The 16,688-nt window shown below is 41.7% G+C and overlaps 1 protein-coding gene across 2 annotated transcripts in view; it reads right to left on the minus strand.

The window, feature by feature from the left end:
* Nucleotides 1-293: 293 nt before the first annotated feature.
* FSHR (follicle stimulating hormone receptor) overlaps nucleotides 294-16,688 on the minus strand; it is a gene marked incomplete at its 3' end in the record, with an annotated part of 153,278 nt that continues 136,883 nt past the window's right edge. For both annotated transcript variants that reach the window (XM_084235114.1, XM_084235113.1), the window contains 3 exons: nucleotides 16,590-16,664; nucleotides 5,602-5,787; nucleotides 294-1,527 (listed from right to left, as the gene is read on the minus strand). In XM_084235114.1, coding sequence (XP_084091240.1) covers nucleotides 294-1,527; nucleotides 5,602-5,787; nucleotides 16,590-16,664 — 1,495 coding nt within the window. The remainder of the gene's footprint in view (nucleotides 1,528-5,601; nucleotides 5,788-16,589; nucleotides 16,665-16,688) is intronic.

The raw sequence follows: 16,688 nt of genomic DNA on the forward strand, positions 1-16,688 counted from the left end.
CACCAAGGAGGACCTTGTTTACAGGACTTTTATAACAATCATTTGAGATAATCTGAACAAAGCACTATAAAGCATAAAACAAATGTGACATAACATTGAATTATTGTCCTTAATACTTGAACTTCCTAATCTACCACATGGAGTTAATAGTTCCTGACTGATTTACCTTACAGGTATACCAAGAAGATTAAATTAGATGTATGTAGCAGCTCTCTGTCAGTATCTAATGGCACATTCTTCAAAGGTGAGACTAAATTATCACTCAAGACTTAGATAGATTTGCATATTTTGGTTTAGTTCTGGGCTACATGGCTTAGAGGGACAAGTGTATAATTGGAACCATTGGTGACCCTGTGAGCTGGAGGGCAGTGGCCATTCCGTGGATGGGAGTGATGGGCAGTGGATGAGGTTTCTGTCCTATATAGCTGGGCTTGCATTTCATACCAGCCAAACTTGCTCAGCAGAATGAAGAAGTCCCTGCGGAAGTTTTTGGTGAAGATGGCGTAGAGGAAGGGGTTGGCGCAGGAGTTGATGGGGTAGAATAGGACCAGGAGGATCTTTGATTTGGACACAGTGATGAGGGGTACCTTGAGGGAAGCTGAGATGGCAAAGAAAGAGATGGGTGCCATGCAGAGGAAGTCCGTGAAGATGAGCATGGCCATTCGCTTGGCAATCTTGGTGTCACTAGAGGAAGACACGATGTTGGGGTTCCTCACTGTGAGGTAGATGTGGGTGTAGCAGCCACAGATGACCACAAAGGCTAGGACATTGAGTACAAGGAGCGACATTACATACAGCTGTGACAAGGGGCTGTCAATATCCATAGGCAGGCAGATGCTAACCTTCATGTAGCTACTGATGCCGACAATGGGAAAGAGCGCAACTGTAAAAGCAAAGACCCAGCCTATCAGCATGATGCTGACAGCATGGCGGAGCTGCACTCTGCAGTCTACCTGCATGGCATGGGTAATGGTATGCCATCTTTCCAGCGTGATGGCTGTCAGAGTGTAGACTGAGAGCTCACTGGCAAAGACAGTGAAAAAGCCCGCAGCATCACAGCCAGCTCCAGTTTGCCAATCAATGGCATAGTTGTGGTATTGGCTTTTGGTGTGGATATCAACTGATGCTATGAGCAGCAGGTAGACTCCAATGCAGAGATCAGCAAAGGCTAGGTTGCACATAAGGAACCGGGGAACTGTGAGTTTATACTGGCTGGTAGTCAGAATCACCAGTACTACGATGTTCCCCGTGATGGCGAGGACACTTATAAACCATATCAAGACTCTGAGAATATCATACCCCATGATATCTTCACATGGGTTGAATGCATCTGGCTTAGGAGAGCAAGTCACATCAACTACTTCATTGCATAAGTCATAGTCAAATTCACCATACATTGTGTCATATTCTTTGGTGTAACTGGACTCATCATCTTCTGCCAAAGAGACTCTCTGACCCCTAGCCTGAGTCATATCATCAATTTCTTGCCTTAAAATAGATTTGTTGCAAATTGGATGAAGCTCAGAGCTGGAAAAATACAAAAAGAAATAGAATCAACATCCTGAACTCAGAAATGGCAAATACATCACTGTCTATGCATAGGGTAGAAATGATGGGGTTTCTTTCTGAGACATATTTTTTCCTCCTAATAGTTTGCCCTTGAGGCTAAGCTCAAGGGTTAATGCTGCTTACTGTAAATGAACAAAACAACTCGTGTGTATATGTCTAGAGCTGGATGACCCACTGGGGAAACCATCTGGCCACAACCTGACTGTGGGGAGGAAGGCGCCTGGGACTAGCTAAACCTTGCTGTTAAGTGCAAATAATTTACAGACCTGATATTAGCTCCTCTACCTTCCACCCCCCTCAGTTATCTCTTAACATGCTGGAGCAGGGTCTACCCCAAATCCTTTGCTTCACTCTAGTCACTGGAGATCTGGACTGTTTACTGACTCAAATAAGAACTTACTTATTCTTTTATCTACATAAATTAGAGGATCAGGCTCTGCAGTTAGTTCCCAGCCAGCCCCTGCCTCCTGGTCCTGGGCACTCAGGCTTCTAGGAGGTCAGCTAATTTGCCTGAAATGTAATGGAGGGTCCTACTCTTTATTATCTCACACCCCAGGGGCCACAAGAGGCCTCAAGCATGTATTTGTCTACAAGATAAGCCTGACTCTCTCATATTAAGTAGTTCCCTAGCGAGTGCCCTAAAGAGCAAATGCAGGTTGCAGTGGGGCCTAATTTATTCTAAGATTATAATAACTTATCCCCTGGGTCGCCTGGCTCTTCTTGAGCTCACTTTTCTGTCTTGGTTTTCCCTTTAAAACTCAAATGTACAAGAGACCCTATCAACAGTATAGAGGCACTTTCAGAAGAGATTTGGATGAAAGCCAAATGATAAATATTCTACCCAGACAGATAGCGCAGTAGAGACAGAGAAAGCAATCATAGTTCTGTTTTGAAGCAAAGGCTTAGGGAATGAGGATATTTTACACTGGACTCTTCAGGATGAAAAACTAAATCACATCCCATTCCCTCCTCTCCCTCAGGGACAAGCTCCCTACCATGTTAAGTGACTGCATCACTCTCACATCTTAACATAGTCTCAGAAATGAGCATTTGAACCCTTCAAAGACGCCCTTGAAGAGGAGAGAGTGGAGGAGCTAAAGACCCCACTTGGGGCTGAGATGAGCACCTAAGCGCTGCAGTGTGAATAGCCTGAACTCTCTCCCTTCCACCCCTCTGAGATGGGGCTCATAGGAGCAACCTCCTCCTCCCTTTTCTCACACCCCAGAAATGCACTGAATTGTCAGGAAGTTATTTTCCCTCACCATAAGGGACCCTTTTTGCTGGAGGATGTGTCATCTTTTGTTTTAGAGACTGATAGAGCTGCTCCCACCTGTCATGGTTGCACTGAAGAGGCTAAACCATCAATACAAGTCATTAATAAAAACATGCATAAAACCTTTGGCTTAGTCAGAATTCTTAAAAGAAAGGCAAGCTCACAGATGGGAAGAAAGGGAATAAGAGGATCACCCTGTGGTTCTTAGTCTAATCCCTGAGTCCTAAATCCTCTCCTGGGAAAAGGTGGAGCCCTAGCCTAGGCTCAGAAAGGAAGTAATCTGACACCTGTGGACTGTGATGTGGCTCACCAGAACAGGTCTGGCCCAACATCTAGAGACAGTATTCACTTCCCGGGGCTTATTATGGGCTCCTGTGAAGATCTGTATTGTTGATATTGCTACCAACACATTTTAAATATTGATGTTTCCTTTCCTGAAACAGAAGTGACCCAACAACATGAGTGGAAAAAAGGTAAAGAAAGAATGTCCTTGAGAAAAGAACAGGAGAGAAAAGAAAGGGAAATGGAGGGCTATAGAGTCTTGCTTCTGTGGTATCTTGGCAAACTTAAGTATCCAACAAAGAGCTGGGAATTTGGTTTAGAAAGTGGTATTTTTGGTGCTGGATCAGTCAATGAACACACAATTGGAAAGTGCTTAGCAAAGTGGCCAGTGCCTGAATTCTGGAATCTGGCCGGAGGGTGGAGGGGTGGGATTTGATCTGAGTTTGGTCAGGTTAGTTATTGTTGGGGGTACTGGGAACATATGCAGTGATACATCAACTTAAAATTTAGCTGGGAAATAAAGACCTAAATATAAGAAAAGCAAAACAATAAAAGAACAAATAGCTATGCAAATTGAGCACAAAACTGTAACTAGGAAGTAAGTGACTTAATAACAAATGAGGAGTGTGGTTAACAGAATCTTTCAGAGAGAATCCAAATGGTTCATTAGCTAAAACCTCATAGTCACAAGGACTTACCATTTATACTTTGGGCATTGTTCCAAATGAGGATTGGAAGGACAATTTCATTGTATGAGTACAAACTCAAATCTCATTACTAAACCACGCCTGCTATGATATACAATAAATTGATGCTATTTGAAAAATAGGTTGTGTGATTATCTTCTGAGCAGCATAATGCATTATTGCATCTGTGTGTGAATTTGTTAAATATAAAGTTTAAATGCCCATTGCAATTTTTGTTACTCCATTTGGGTATGTCTCCCTAGAAGAAGTATGGGGTTCTCCCTTGCTGCACCTTGACAGGCCTTGATGGTAAATGACAAGAGGGACCTAGATGAGGGGAGAGCTGGCTGGACTGGAGGGAGATGGAGGACCATTCATGGGAAATGGAAGACCAACTTGGAAATTTTGAGCTATGAGAGACCTGAGCTACATCTATACTACTAGGAGGTGGTAAGACCACAGGAGTCTGAGGAAAAAACTTCAAAATATATTTCTATGGTATATGGGTGCCACACAGCTTCCACAGAGATGTATCATCCTTTGAAATTTCTTTAGTTCCTGGGCGACTCAATGCTATTTCTTACTCTGGCTGGAAAAATTCCTGTTGGACTACAGAAGAGGAAAGCCTTTTGCCTCATCCCAAGTCTTTAAGAATTCTTGTCATTGGGAAGAATTCTCTGTCTCTTGAGCTAATTTGTGCCATGTCCCAACCTTGCATGATATATCTGGAAATATCTGCTATATCTGCAGCCCCTTTATAGAAAATCCTTCAACTGGATCAGAGTGTGGGCCCCTAGATACTTTGAAAGCACTTTAGGGTATATGGACTGTTTGTTGTTTTATTTTGCTTTTGAGCAGGGGATCTATCAATGGGCAGGTCAGTGTGTGTTAAAGGTTAAATAATAGAGGCAGCTGCAATGAATGGTATAAATAGTGAAATATCACAGGGAGCTGAACTAGTACTGGCTACTGCACAAGAGCAGTACAAGGCAGCTTCTGATTGAGTGCAATGGCGCGGTGTGGATCGTATTGGTAAGTTCTGGGGTGGCTGAGAGCTTAGAAAGCTCCTGCTATCCAATAAATTCTTAGCTCCAATGGATGCTTGAAATGTCTGGAACATGTGCAGTTTCCAAAGTCACTTCCCTCTCGACTCTCTCTAGGTACTGTCTGTGATTACTTTAGCTTCTTTAACCAGTTAGTTGCTGGCACATGGCTCTGTTTGGATTACTCTCTTTAATCTGGACTTCCTCGAACCTGAACAACCTTGGATATCAAAGTCATGTCCCAATCTTCATCCTCCCTGTATTGTGCTAAGATCTGAAGGTACATTAGAGAGACTCAGAATGGTTGAGATGTCTTGTGGTGTGTGTATCATTCTCTGGGATAGCTTTTATGCTTCTCCCCTCCAACCTGGACTTAGGGACATTTTATGGGGTGCAAAGTTTGAGACCTGAAGGATCTATCCATATGGGTACAAAGGAAAAGAAGGAATGCATATTTAATTATCAGGCCTGTGTCGGACCCTATGCTTGCTCTCTTTCATGTGATCACATTTGATATTTAGTAAGTGTTCTGCCATGCAGGCAGTCCTCTCCTGTGAACACATTTTCAAAGAAATTAGAAGAGTGAAACCTTCCTCACCTATCACCAAATGAAATCTTTGATCTAAAATATACTTAAGAACTTTTTTTCTGGGAGATCTCCATGACAGATATGTAGAATATTGTGACTGAGTTCTGCTTTGGGGGTACGCTCAAGCCCTACTCAGGGGATGGACATGGGAAGACTCACGTTTGCCGTCTCCAGTTTGCAAAGGCACAGCAGTGGCTGGGGTAGGTGAGACTGGCCTCCATGAGTGAGACAAACTTTTCCAGACTGGGAAGTTTTTTTAAGTTGTAAGCCGACCTGGCCCGTAGCTTCTTAAGATTTTCTAAGCCATAGCTAGGCAAGGAGCGGATTCTGGTTCTTGAAATATCTCTATAAGAAGGAAAGGTAAAATATAATCTAATTACTGTGGGGCTGAGATTTCCTTCTCAGCTAGACAAAACAGCAGACACACTAGCGATATTCTTATGTGAATGCGGGGGGAGACTCCACTCCATCTACACACCATGGTCAGATCACTTTAGGCCAACAGGACTTTTAGTTGGGTAGGTTCCTGGCCCTGTGCTTGTGATTGGAGGACCTAGATAGCAGTTGACCCTAAATCCTGGATATATGCACGTCCTGGCTGGTTAGGGTTTGCAGCCATCCCCTCATCTATAGTTTATTTGTACCCACTAATTTACATGAGGATGAAGTATTGAGACTACTTCTTCCCTTTGCCCCTCCACCTATTAGATCAGTTCTGCCACTTCTTCGTGTCTGTTTCCTCAGATGTAAAAAGGGAATGGTAATAATCAGACCTACTTAGAGGGTTCTGCAAATGAAATGACTTAGAGCATGTAAAATACATTCTGCTAATACAGAGCACATAATGACTGGCAGCTATTTCTAGTAAACAACACACCCAGAAGCAGTTGTTCTTGCTTGGTAGGAGGGGATCTTCCTGGGTAAGCCAGCAGAGGTGTAGGTGGAAGTCAGCATACACGGACCACTGAAGCAGGTCCCTGTCCCTGGAGGACTCTGAAGTCACTTTCTTATAGCAATGCCAGTGACATGATGCTTTTCTGATGTTGCTGTAGCAGCAACCCTCGAAACAATCAAGACTAACTGATGGGAGCAAGGAGACTTAAATGGCACCAGCTCAGACCCATTGGGACCAGCAGCTTAGTGTGAGGTTGTACTTCTGATGAGATTGTAGCTACTGACAATCAGGAGGGGTTCATTTCAGCACCTTGGTGGACTTGAATCTACTTGGGGAAGGAGAACCTTTTAAAGTCAAAACAGTGGGCACTCAAAGAAGTGAAACTTGGGGTTGTGAACATATACAACCTACTCCACATATTCTCAGTCTTATGAAATTGTTTTCAAAACCTTGTTTTCATTACATCATTTTGTTGCTCAAATTTATAATGCTTTGTATTATCCAATGAAACCCTAATTATCACTTTCTTTTCCCCATTCAAACTTTTGATACCAGTTACCTATACCTGATGTCACTATTTCCTTATCTTACAATCCAACAACCCAGTTTCTTCCATCCTTAGAAAAACAAGGGTCACTAGGGCCAGATCTTAGACCTAAACTGGATTTCCCCATGACATTCCACATTAAATCATTCCTTCTTTCCAAGACTCCCCCTTAGCATCATACTCTTTAATTTCTTCTGACATCTTCTTAGATTTGTTTCTGATTTTGCTTTTCTTTCTGTTCCTTGAAATATTGGAATTTCATCAAACTCAGGCCCCCCCCTCCCCTGACTATCATAAACTGATGGTCACATCTACTTCCTTGGTACATGCTAATGGATACATGCTGATGGCTTCTGTATGTATATTTCAGTTCAGATTCTACTTCTGAACCCCAGGCCCAGATAATTAGTTATCCATAAGACCTACCATTTTTATGACTTGGAAATATCAAAACTGAATTTATCGTCTTCCTTATAAATATGTTCCTCATTTTATCTTTCCCATCTTATCAAATGACTCCTCCATTTTATCCTTTTCAAGATAGACACCTGGACATCATCTTGAGCCCACTTTCTCTCTCCCTCACAAGCTTACCTTTTACATCTGTTTCATCAACTCTGCCACAGCTCAACCTGGGTGACCATAATCTCTGCCTAGAAAAATGCAAATCTCATAACTTTTTTTTTTTTTTTGTGTGTGTGTGTGTAAGCTATTGGTCAGGGTTATTCAGAGAAATAGAACCAATAGCATATATATGTATATATATACTATATATAACCAATAGCATATATATGTGTGTATATATATGTGTATATATTTGCTGTATACACACACACATATTTAGAGGGCTAGCTAGCTAGACAGATAAGAGAAGATTTATTATGGGAATTGACTCATATGATGGAGGCTGATAAGTCCCACATGTCCTCTCTGAATGCTGGAAAACCAGGAAAGCCAGTGGTATAATTTAGTCTGAGTCTGAAGGAACTGAGAACTGTGGAAGAACCAAGTATATGTTCCTGAGTCTGTGGGACCAAGAACCAGGAGCTCTGACCTCCGAGGACAGGAGAAGATGGATAATACAGCTCATGAAAAAAGCAAGAGAATTTGCTTTTCTCCACCACCTTTATGGTTCAGACCCTCAGGGGATTGGATTATACTCTTCGCTCACCCACATTGGGGAGGATGAATCTTCTTTACTCAGTCTGCTGATTCAAATGCTAATCTCTTTGGGGGCCTCCCCAGTGGCGCAGTGGTTGAGCGCTGGGTTGTGAAGCTGCCCGCAGCCTCTGCAGCGCTGGTTCGATCCCAGAGGAGGGTCCCACATGGCGAGCAGACCTCTCCTGCCACCCGCTGCTCCCCTCAGCAGTGTACTTCGGTCCTTCTGCCTGCTCTGCTCCCTGCTCTGACTCTGGTGGATTCTCTCACCCTCCTGCGCTTCTGACTGTACCAAGTGCTTGTATGTATAAATAAATAAATAAATAAATATTAAAAAAAAAGATTTAAAAAAATGCTAATCTCTTTGGTAAACAGCCTCATGGACACACTAGAAATATTTTATCAGCTATCTGGGCATTGTTTAGCCCAGCAGAGATGACACATAAAATTAACCATCATAACAAATGGTCACTCTCTTCAGTGCAATCCTTACACTGTAGATTGGGTAAGAACTTGAAAATCCTAAACAGATTATGACTTCCTACTTAAAAAATTTCAGTGACTTCCCAATGTATTTCTGATGAAGTACGAAGCACTGGCAGTGATGTGCTGATCATCTGCCTGGTTCCTCTCATGCCCATTCTGTACTTTCTCTGTGCTCTGCTTTATATTGCAGGAAGGAGGTTCCATCAGGTTCCATTTCTCAGGTTCTACCTTGTCAGTCAACTTTTAGTTGGGTCCAGCAAATGCCAGTGGGAGTTAGGAGGCTTGAAGTTTAGGGCATTTCTCATGTCTCCTCTGCTTCAGGCTATAGCTCTTCTAGTACTCCAGTTCTCTTATTGTATAGATTTGCTGAGGATCCATCCACTACCAGTTGCGCCAGTTCCTGTGCTTCCAAAAGGACATACTCAGTTGACCCTCAGATCCTAGGACTCTAAGTATTTACTTACCATTGCTAAACTCTGGTGAGAGCTAATGACTACTTTTATGTAATACTTATATATATTTACTTAGTCCTCTCCTTGATACATCCCATGTAGTTCAAATTTGTCCATATAGTCATCCTTGGGAATCCATGGGGGATTGATTGGTTTCAGGACTCCTGTGGATGTCAAAATCTGCAGAGGCTCAAATCCTTTATATAAAAGATTATTTGCATATAATCTACACACATCTTCCTATATACTTCAAATCATTTCTAGATTACTTATAACTAATAGAATATAAATTCTATGTAAGCAGTTGTTATACTGTGATGTTTTGTGGATAATGACAAGAATAACAAGTATGTTCATGGTCAGTCCTTGATACACAGTACATATTTTCAATCAATAGCTGGTTGAACCCATGGACGCAGAACCTGCAGGTATGAAGGGCTGATTCTACTCTTGTTCATAGTTTGTACGCTTCCTGATTTTGTGCTTGCTTGTTCTATCACTACTGAGAGAAGTGTGCTAAAACTTCCACCTATGATTTTAGATTTGTTCACTACTAATTGTAGTTTTGTTTATTTTTACTTTATATATTTTTGATGACAATTTTTTGGGTACAAATCTAGAATTTTGATATATTCCTGGTGACTAAAAAAAACCCTTAGTGACATTTGTCTCCTAACTCTTTGGAAAATTTCTTCTTGCTGGTTTCGCCCTAACCACCAACTGCTATAGTACTCATGGGCTCAGTGCCCAGACTTCTTTACTCTATCTTCACTTACTCCGTAGGTAAATTCATGCAGTTCTGTGATTTAAATACCATTTATAATTTGCTGATGCCCTCCTTCTCACCCCTCCACGTTTTATCTCTAGTTTGTTCTCTCCCCTGAACTCCGGATTCGTACTCACCTGCAAACTTATAATCTCTCTTTGGATGCCTCATAGACAGGTCCAATTTTGGATATTAAAAGTTGAGTTCCTGATCTTCTTAGAAAAATTAACTCATCTGCTGTCCTTTAGTTGTTCATGCAAAAACCTTGAAGCCATCCTTGTTTCCCTCTCTCTTCTTTCCCTCCCTTTATTTCCTTGCTCATATCCTATATCTAAACACTCAGCATAATATCTTGGCTTTACCTTCCACATATAGCTGGGATTTAATCACTTGTCACAACATTATAATTATTTAGAGTTGAGGTGCTGGGGATGAGTCAGATCCATGAGCCTTTGCTCAGGCATGAGTCTTGCCCCTCTGCTGCTGAATGAGGCAGCTATTCCACCTTCTCTCTACTTACATTTCCCATTGTTTCAGAGATTCTGTCTTTCTCTGGCCTAGAAATTTTTTTTTCTAGTTTCTCTCATTAGATAATTGTTCCTCTGAGCAGTTCTGCTACTAACACTCACTCTGTTCTCTGTGACCAAGTTCTCATTTCATCTGGCATTTGGGTTCCTGGCATTGGATGGGAGCAATGACTGCCTGTTTTGTCTAAAACAGTTCAGGGACCCCGCCAAAGGATGGGATGAAAGCATAAAAAAGTCCTTTGGGAATAATTGGAATTGGGCAATCATTACCTGCATGAACATTTTTCATAGTTTCAAAGGCAAGCAATATAAAACAGACAATTTTTTCTTATGCCCCCCTTGTTTAGAATATTAGAGAATTACATTAATTGAAGATTTCAAAAATAAATTTATATATTCCATGCAGTACCAGCCTATTATATATTCTGTGATGAATTAAAGATGACTGAAAATTCTTTATACTCTTCCCAGAGAAGGTCTATTTGCCTTCCCCTTGACTCTACACTGAATTGCAATGTCTTTGGACGATAATGGAGTATGATGAAAGTGTTACTCTGCCACTTCTGGACCTTGTCTTTAAGAGCACTGCCAGCTTCTGTACTGGTTTTGTAGAGCCCAAAGCTGCCATAGGCAAACTTGGGATACTCAGAGGCCATCCTACTGGGAAAAGTCTAATTCATTTGTAGAGATCCAGGAGGATCTAGATATGTACAGATGCTGTGTGTGTGTGTGTGTGTGTGTGTGTGTGTAAGGTGGAAGGGGAGAGAGATACCAAGGAGCACAGATCTACCACATTTGGGCATGGAGGGAAAACTGGGAAGTAGAACATCCAGACTCAGTCACCTAAGCTGATATCATGTGGATCAGAGACAAGCCACCCACATTTCTGAAGCTCAAGAGTGTAAGCAAAATGGAAAGATTGTTTTAAGTCACTAAGCTTTGGAAGTTTTTATGCAGCAATGGAGAACCCAAACAGACTTTCATTGAAGTCTTTGTGATTCATCACCTGTGTGCCCCTGGCTTTCTCTGTATCACTTTGAACAACTGTAGAGGTATTTTTCCTTGAAAGCCATTAAGTGTGCAATAACATTATTTTCTGTATATGTTCTGCATTTCTTACCACTTGCTGACTTTTTGTTTCATATACTCACTCTTTGATTTGCATTTTATCTCTGTGAGGGCAAAGGACTCCTTGCATTCTCACCAGGATCTTTCACACATAAGCACCCAGAAAATGATTGTTTTGTTTAAAGATATGTTGGGGGGTAATGCTGAAGGATGACTGGGGAAGAGAATGGCTCATCCTTTCGCACAGGCTGTGATGCCTTCTGTTCTCTAGCAACTGCAGAAAAATCATGTGATTTGTGTTATCTATTGTTTTTGTCACCTCAGCCAGATTTCAAATGTTCCAAGAATAGGGATTAAGATGAATTTGGGTTCTATATCATATTTGGCACATGACTGGCTGGGCTTATGAAATCTATTCAGCATATAGTTGCCTGATGAACAGAGATGTTGCATTATCATAATAAAAATAAGCAGCCAGAGCAACCCTTACAGGAGAGTTATTTTTGAGGGAGAAGGGTGCAAAGCAGCTTGCATGCTACTGGGAGTGTCAAAGGCCCAAGAAAGGGAGCGAACTTGTACACAATATGAGATAGAACATGTGTTCAAGTACCAGCAGAATAATATGTTGGGTTCATTGACTTGAACACAGTCCCAGGGGGAAGTGATGATAAGAGAGAGATTCACTTAGAGTTTGGTAAAGCAGAGGGCTTTAGCTAAGTGGTTCCTGGATAATAGGGAAGCCAAAATATTTGTAGAAGTGTTTACCTAAAGCTTATTGAGTACTTGCTAGAATAAGCAAATGTAGAACTTGTCAAGACTTCTAAGTTGGACAGGCAGAAAATATTTCTCTAGCATCTCTATGAATTAGAAATTTATATCCGCAGAGCAAAGATAACTATAAACGGATACTACTCAGTGTGGTCTGAGACTTAGCTATATATATTCCCATTTTGCCCTCTGTTATCTCCAAACACACACACACGGCCTGGAAATGTAGACTTTCCTTTGTACACCAACGTTAGCATGCAAAAATTCCTGGGGGTGTAAAAATAAGGCATTGCCCATTATTCACTACTCACATCTTCAGGAAGTTGGTTCTTAAGGATTTGGCTAAAGCTAGGCTTGGAGAGGCCCAGAAATCAAAGCAAGGCAGTGGCAGTGAGGAGTATGCAGAAGTGTTATTCTGGGCAGTCCTATTTTGAGGACTAAAGAGAACCATAGGATGGGATTAGATCTCCACGCCTTGAAAGCTGGAAAAAACTTAGAATTTATATGATCAGGGAATTACTTGCTGAAAATGGTGATTTTTATAAGATTACTCTTGAGCACCTTGAGCCTGGCACATAGTAGGTACTGAATAAATACTTGTTAAATGAATTAGAAGGAGAAAGGATTGACAGTAGGAAGGGGGTTGCAGAATCCAGATAAAGGAAAAGAACTCTCCTAATCACTGATACTTCATCTGTCAAAAATCACCATACCACAGGGTGACAGGAATTATTGGGCAGCTGCCATGTGTTACTATAGTTTTCTATGAAAATTTCTGTAGAATTTAATGTTCTGGGAAATGACTTAATTCCTCTATCGTAATGAGAAACTTTAGGGAAGCACTGTTTTGTCTTTAAATCTCACTTAAACTTGGCAGGGTACTATATCCTCATCAGCATCCACTGAATGAATACAATGTGAGCTCTCACAACCTCAGTGAATAATTGAGAAAGTTTACTTGTGATGATGTTTCAGGAGCTGATGAGCTGGACAATTGGATAAGAGGGTAGCTGTGAGCTGGTGATTTTAATCCTTGTCGTGTAGACTGGTCTAGTGACTGCAGTGTCTCTCTTTAAGATGTCAGTTTGGTTAACATTTCAGCACCTGCTATATTCTGGCAGTGACTGGTTTTGAGAATTTAAATCCTGAAAAATACCAACAGGAGACACCACAGGAAGATGACTGTTGCAGAAGGGATTTAGTAATCCTAAATTGTTTGAGTGTTGTTAGGATTCTTGATTTTGAGTTACTTGGTGGAAAGGGGCACAGCAGTCGGTAATAGGATGCTGACTCAGGAGAGGCAGGAGTTAAATAGCATTCTGTGCCCCATTTAATAAAGTGTGTTAGAGCCAGTGCCACAAATTTGATTTGAACAATTTCTATTTTTCCCAGTAAAGATGTTATTACAGGTCAATCATTTCCATAAGTGAGAGCACATTTCTGGTGTATACTACACTGACAGATGGCTAGAAGACCTTCTCTTTCATGATCCCAGGCGGGATAAAAAGGCAATTTACTATCTATAGGACTGTGGGTACACTGGTAATGGAAGAGAATCATTCTTATACAAATAACTCTGTGTTTGAATCTGAACTATCAAATGAATCTGAGCTATAGCCAAATCAATTTGATAAACCATCAGAATATGATTGTACTGGCTCCAGCCTGCAAAGGCAATGCATTAAATTTTCCCCACAGGAAACTGTTTCCCAAGGAAACAGCAATTGCTCGATTGCTTAAAAAAAAAAAAGCAAACTTGAGTGAGTTCAGAAGAATTTCAGGTGAAACTGAGATGGCTGCTGATGTTCAAGGTCAAGGCTCATGAGGGCGAAATCAGGATGCCGGGCTACTCCTGGGAAATTTGACAGAGCTTGTCTGTGTGCCCCTGGCTTCCTCCAAGACTGTGTTCTTGCAATGGCACATCTTGCCCTCGCAGCCTTGGGGATACAGAGGCTCCCTGCTTTTCACACAACTAAAAATTTTGCCTTCAGGAAAGGAGTTATCGTTGATTTGGGTGTCTTCTCAAGTCCCTTGGAGTCCCTTGCATGTATCTACTGGGGACAAAGAACTGAGGCTGTCAGAGTAGAAGATTCATCAGTTAGTTCATAGAGGAGATATTTTAGAGACATGGTGAAGCTTCCCAGTTGCCAGCATGGTTCTAGGACTGTTCTCAGTGTGGTTTCTGTACCACAACATCAGCTTCATTGGGGAATTGTTAGAGCTCTCAGGCCCACCCTGACATACTCCAAACCAGGGGTCAGGATCAACTATCTAGGATTTTACAAGCATAGTAGGTGCTTTTGATGCACCATCAATTTTAGCACCACTGCTGAAGGGCAGTTGTGAAGCACACACCGTTGAGGTCATTCATTCATAGCTGAGTTCTACTCTGGGAACTGACCTTCGCTCACTCATCCAGGAGTAGGCTCCTCCCCAGGGACAGCCTCCACACAGTGACTGCTGATGAAGAGGCATGGCCCCTTCACTTCATTCAATACAACATTGAAGGATTATCTTAACTATATAGCTCTGCATGGGAACAACTGAGGTTTACCACTAACCCTGATTCTACTTCCATCAAGCATCCTTTACAAACTCCAAGAGCACTCCCTAGAAAACCACCTGCATGCAGATACCCAAATCATAGTCTTACTTTGGTGGTGGGGGAGGCTCTGATCCAAGGTGCAATCACACCCCTACCCTGAGCAGCATCGACTGCTGACTGAGCAGTCTGTGTACCCTCCAGCTCTTACCCATTAACCCAGAGCTCCCAGGTGGGCTGGTCCTCTGCACATACCTAAACAAGTAGCTCTTCAGATCAGGGTTTAGCTGGGTTTTGCTGCATCAGGTTGCAGAAGTGGGGATGGGAAAGGACATAGAATCAAAGGTCAGCAAACAGGGGCTGGAAGGACACCCGTGGACTAAACTGAAACCCTCAAAAGGGAGCCTTGATGTTAAGGTGATCAATCCCATTGGCCCTTAAGGGAGGACAAAGAGACTAGTAATTATAGATCGGGCTTTTGGCTAGGATCTTGCACATATATCCTCAATGCACTGAGAGCAAAACATGAAGAAATGTATTATCACTTTCTCTCCTTCTAAGCCATAGCAAGTATTTCATAATTCCTTCAGATTTTCTGTAAATTTTATTCACTTTATTCTGGCCAGATATGATCCTGTGGCAAAAAGAGTGAAAATGAGCCTGCCACTCGAGGACCCTACAGAACGGCTCGTGATGGTGACATCTCTCTGACACAGCTTTCCTGGCAGGGCTGGCCAGGAGAGCCGTGTTTGTGACCCCATGACACTCTGCGACATGCAGTGACTTGGCCTGGGACTTCCTTACACAACTGCAGGAGATGTTCTATGCTCTATTTTGGTTAACAGTCAATTGCAGGGATCTATTCAATAACTTTCAGATGTTTGATTAGACATTTCACTATGTTGAGTATGATAATATGATGGCACCACAGGAGACTTAGATTCTGTTCTAGCTCTGAGCTTACGAGGGGTGAGCTTCAGCAGGTCACTTACTATTTCTGGTGCTGCTTTTGTCAGCTGGATGAGCTAGTTGGGGATCCTGTCCAATTTGAACATTCTTGGTAGCAGACAGTGGCAAAGGTACCTATTATTGATGATGAAGGTTATGTTGTTAATGCTTAATTGATTAATGACCAATGAATAGGGCAGCTGGTACAGGTCACATATGGAAACCTACACCATCACAGATAGATCCTGTCATAACAGATGGTGGTACCTAATCAGGAACATTTAAAACCCTTAGGGCTTTTAGCTAAGTGAAATAGACAAATGGCTGTCCTGGTAGTTAAAAAACATCCAAAGCACTTTCTTGAAGTCCATTTGTGGAACATTAACTCAACATTAAAAGTTCCAAGTTCTTGTGTATTTGAGCACATGGCAGGATGCCCAGCTCTCTTCATGGTGATGCTATGTCCTTCCTGGTGCTTCGCAGCACACTCTCTCACCTGATATATTATATGTTGAACTGACTCCACCTTACAAAAATATAAACTTTCTTTTGTTCCCTGTACTATACGTAGCATGTAGCGCAATGGTGGTGCTTCTATTTAATGAGTAACTATACAAAAATAGTATATGTTAACATATATATGTTAACATATATAAAATATATATGTATATACACTTATACACCTATATGATAATGTTAAGCCCCAAACAATATTATAAAATAGGTATTTAAGTTTTTGCCATATTTTAGGTGAGGAGATTGAGGCTTAGTAGGAGAGGAACTGTAACTATTTATTAAAAGTTAGTGATTATTGTTGTTACTTCATTGAAAGTCAAAATGTGGCTCAGCACTATATTACCCCTATGTCTTTGTGGATGACACATAAGAATCGAGCAGCATTGCCAGCCCAAAGTTTCTCAGAATTGGTGAAGGTTGATTCAATTTATTCACACTGAGCTCTTGCACATGACAATAAGGGAAGCTACTCACAGAATGACTGGTCCAGAGGCTCCCTGGAAAACATCATTAGGCAGTTCTTCCAAATGATTGTTATCACTTAGATTCCTGGGGATGGAGTTGTGGAAGGAA

The sequence above is a fragment of the Talpa europaea genome, assembly GCF_964194135.1.
Source record: "Talpa europaea genome assembly, chromosome: 6".
Classification (NCBI taxonomy): domain Eukaryota; kingdom Metazoa; phylum Chordata; class Mammalia; order Eulipotyphla; family Talpidae; genus Talpa; species Talpa europaea.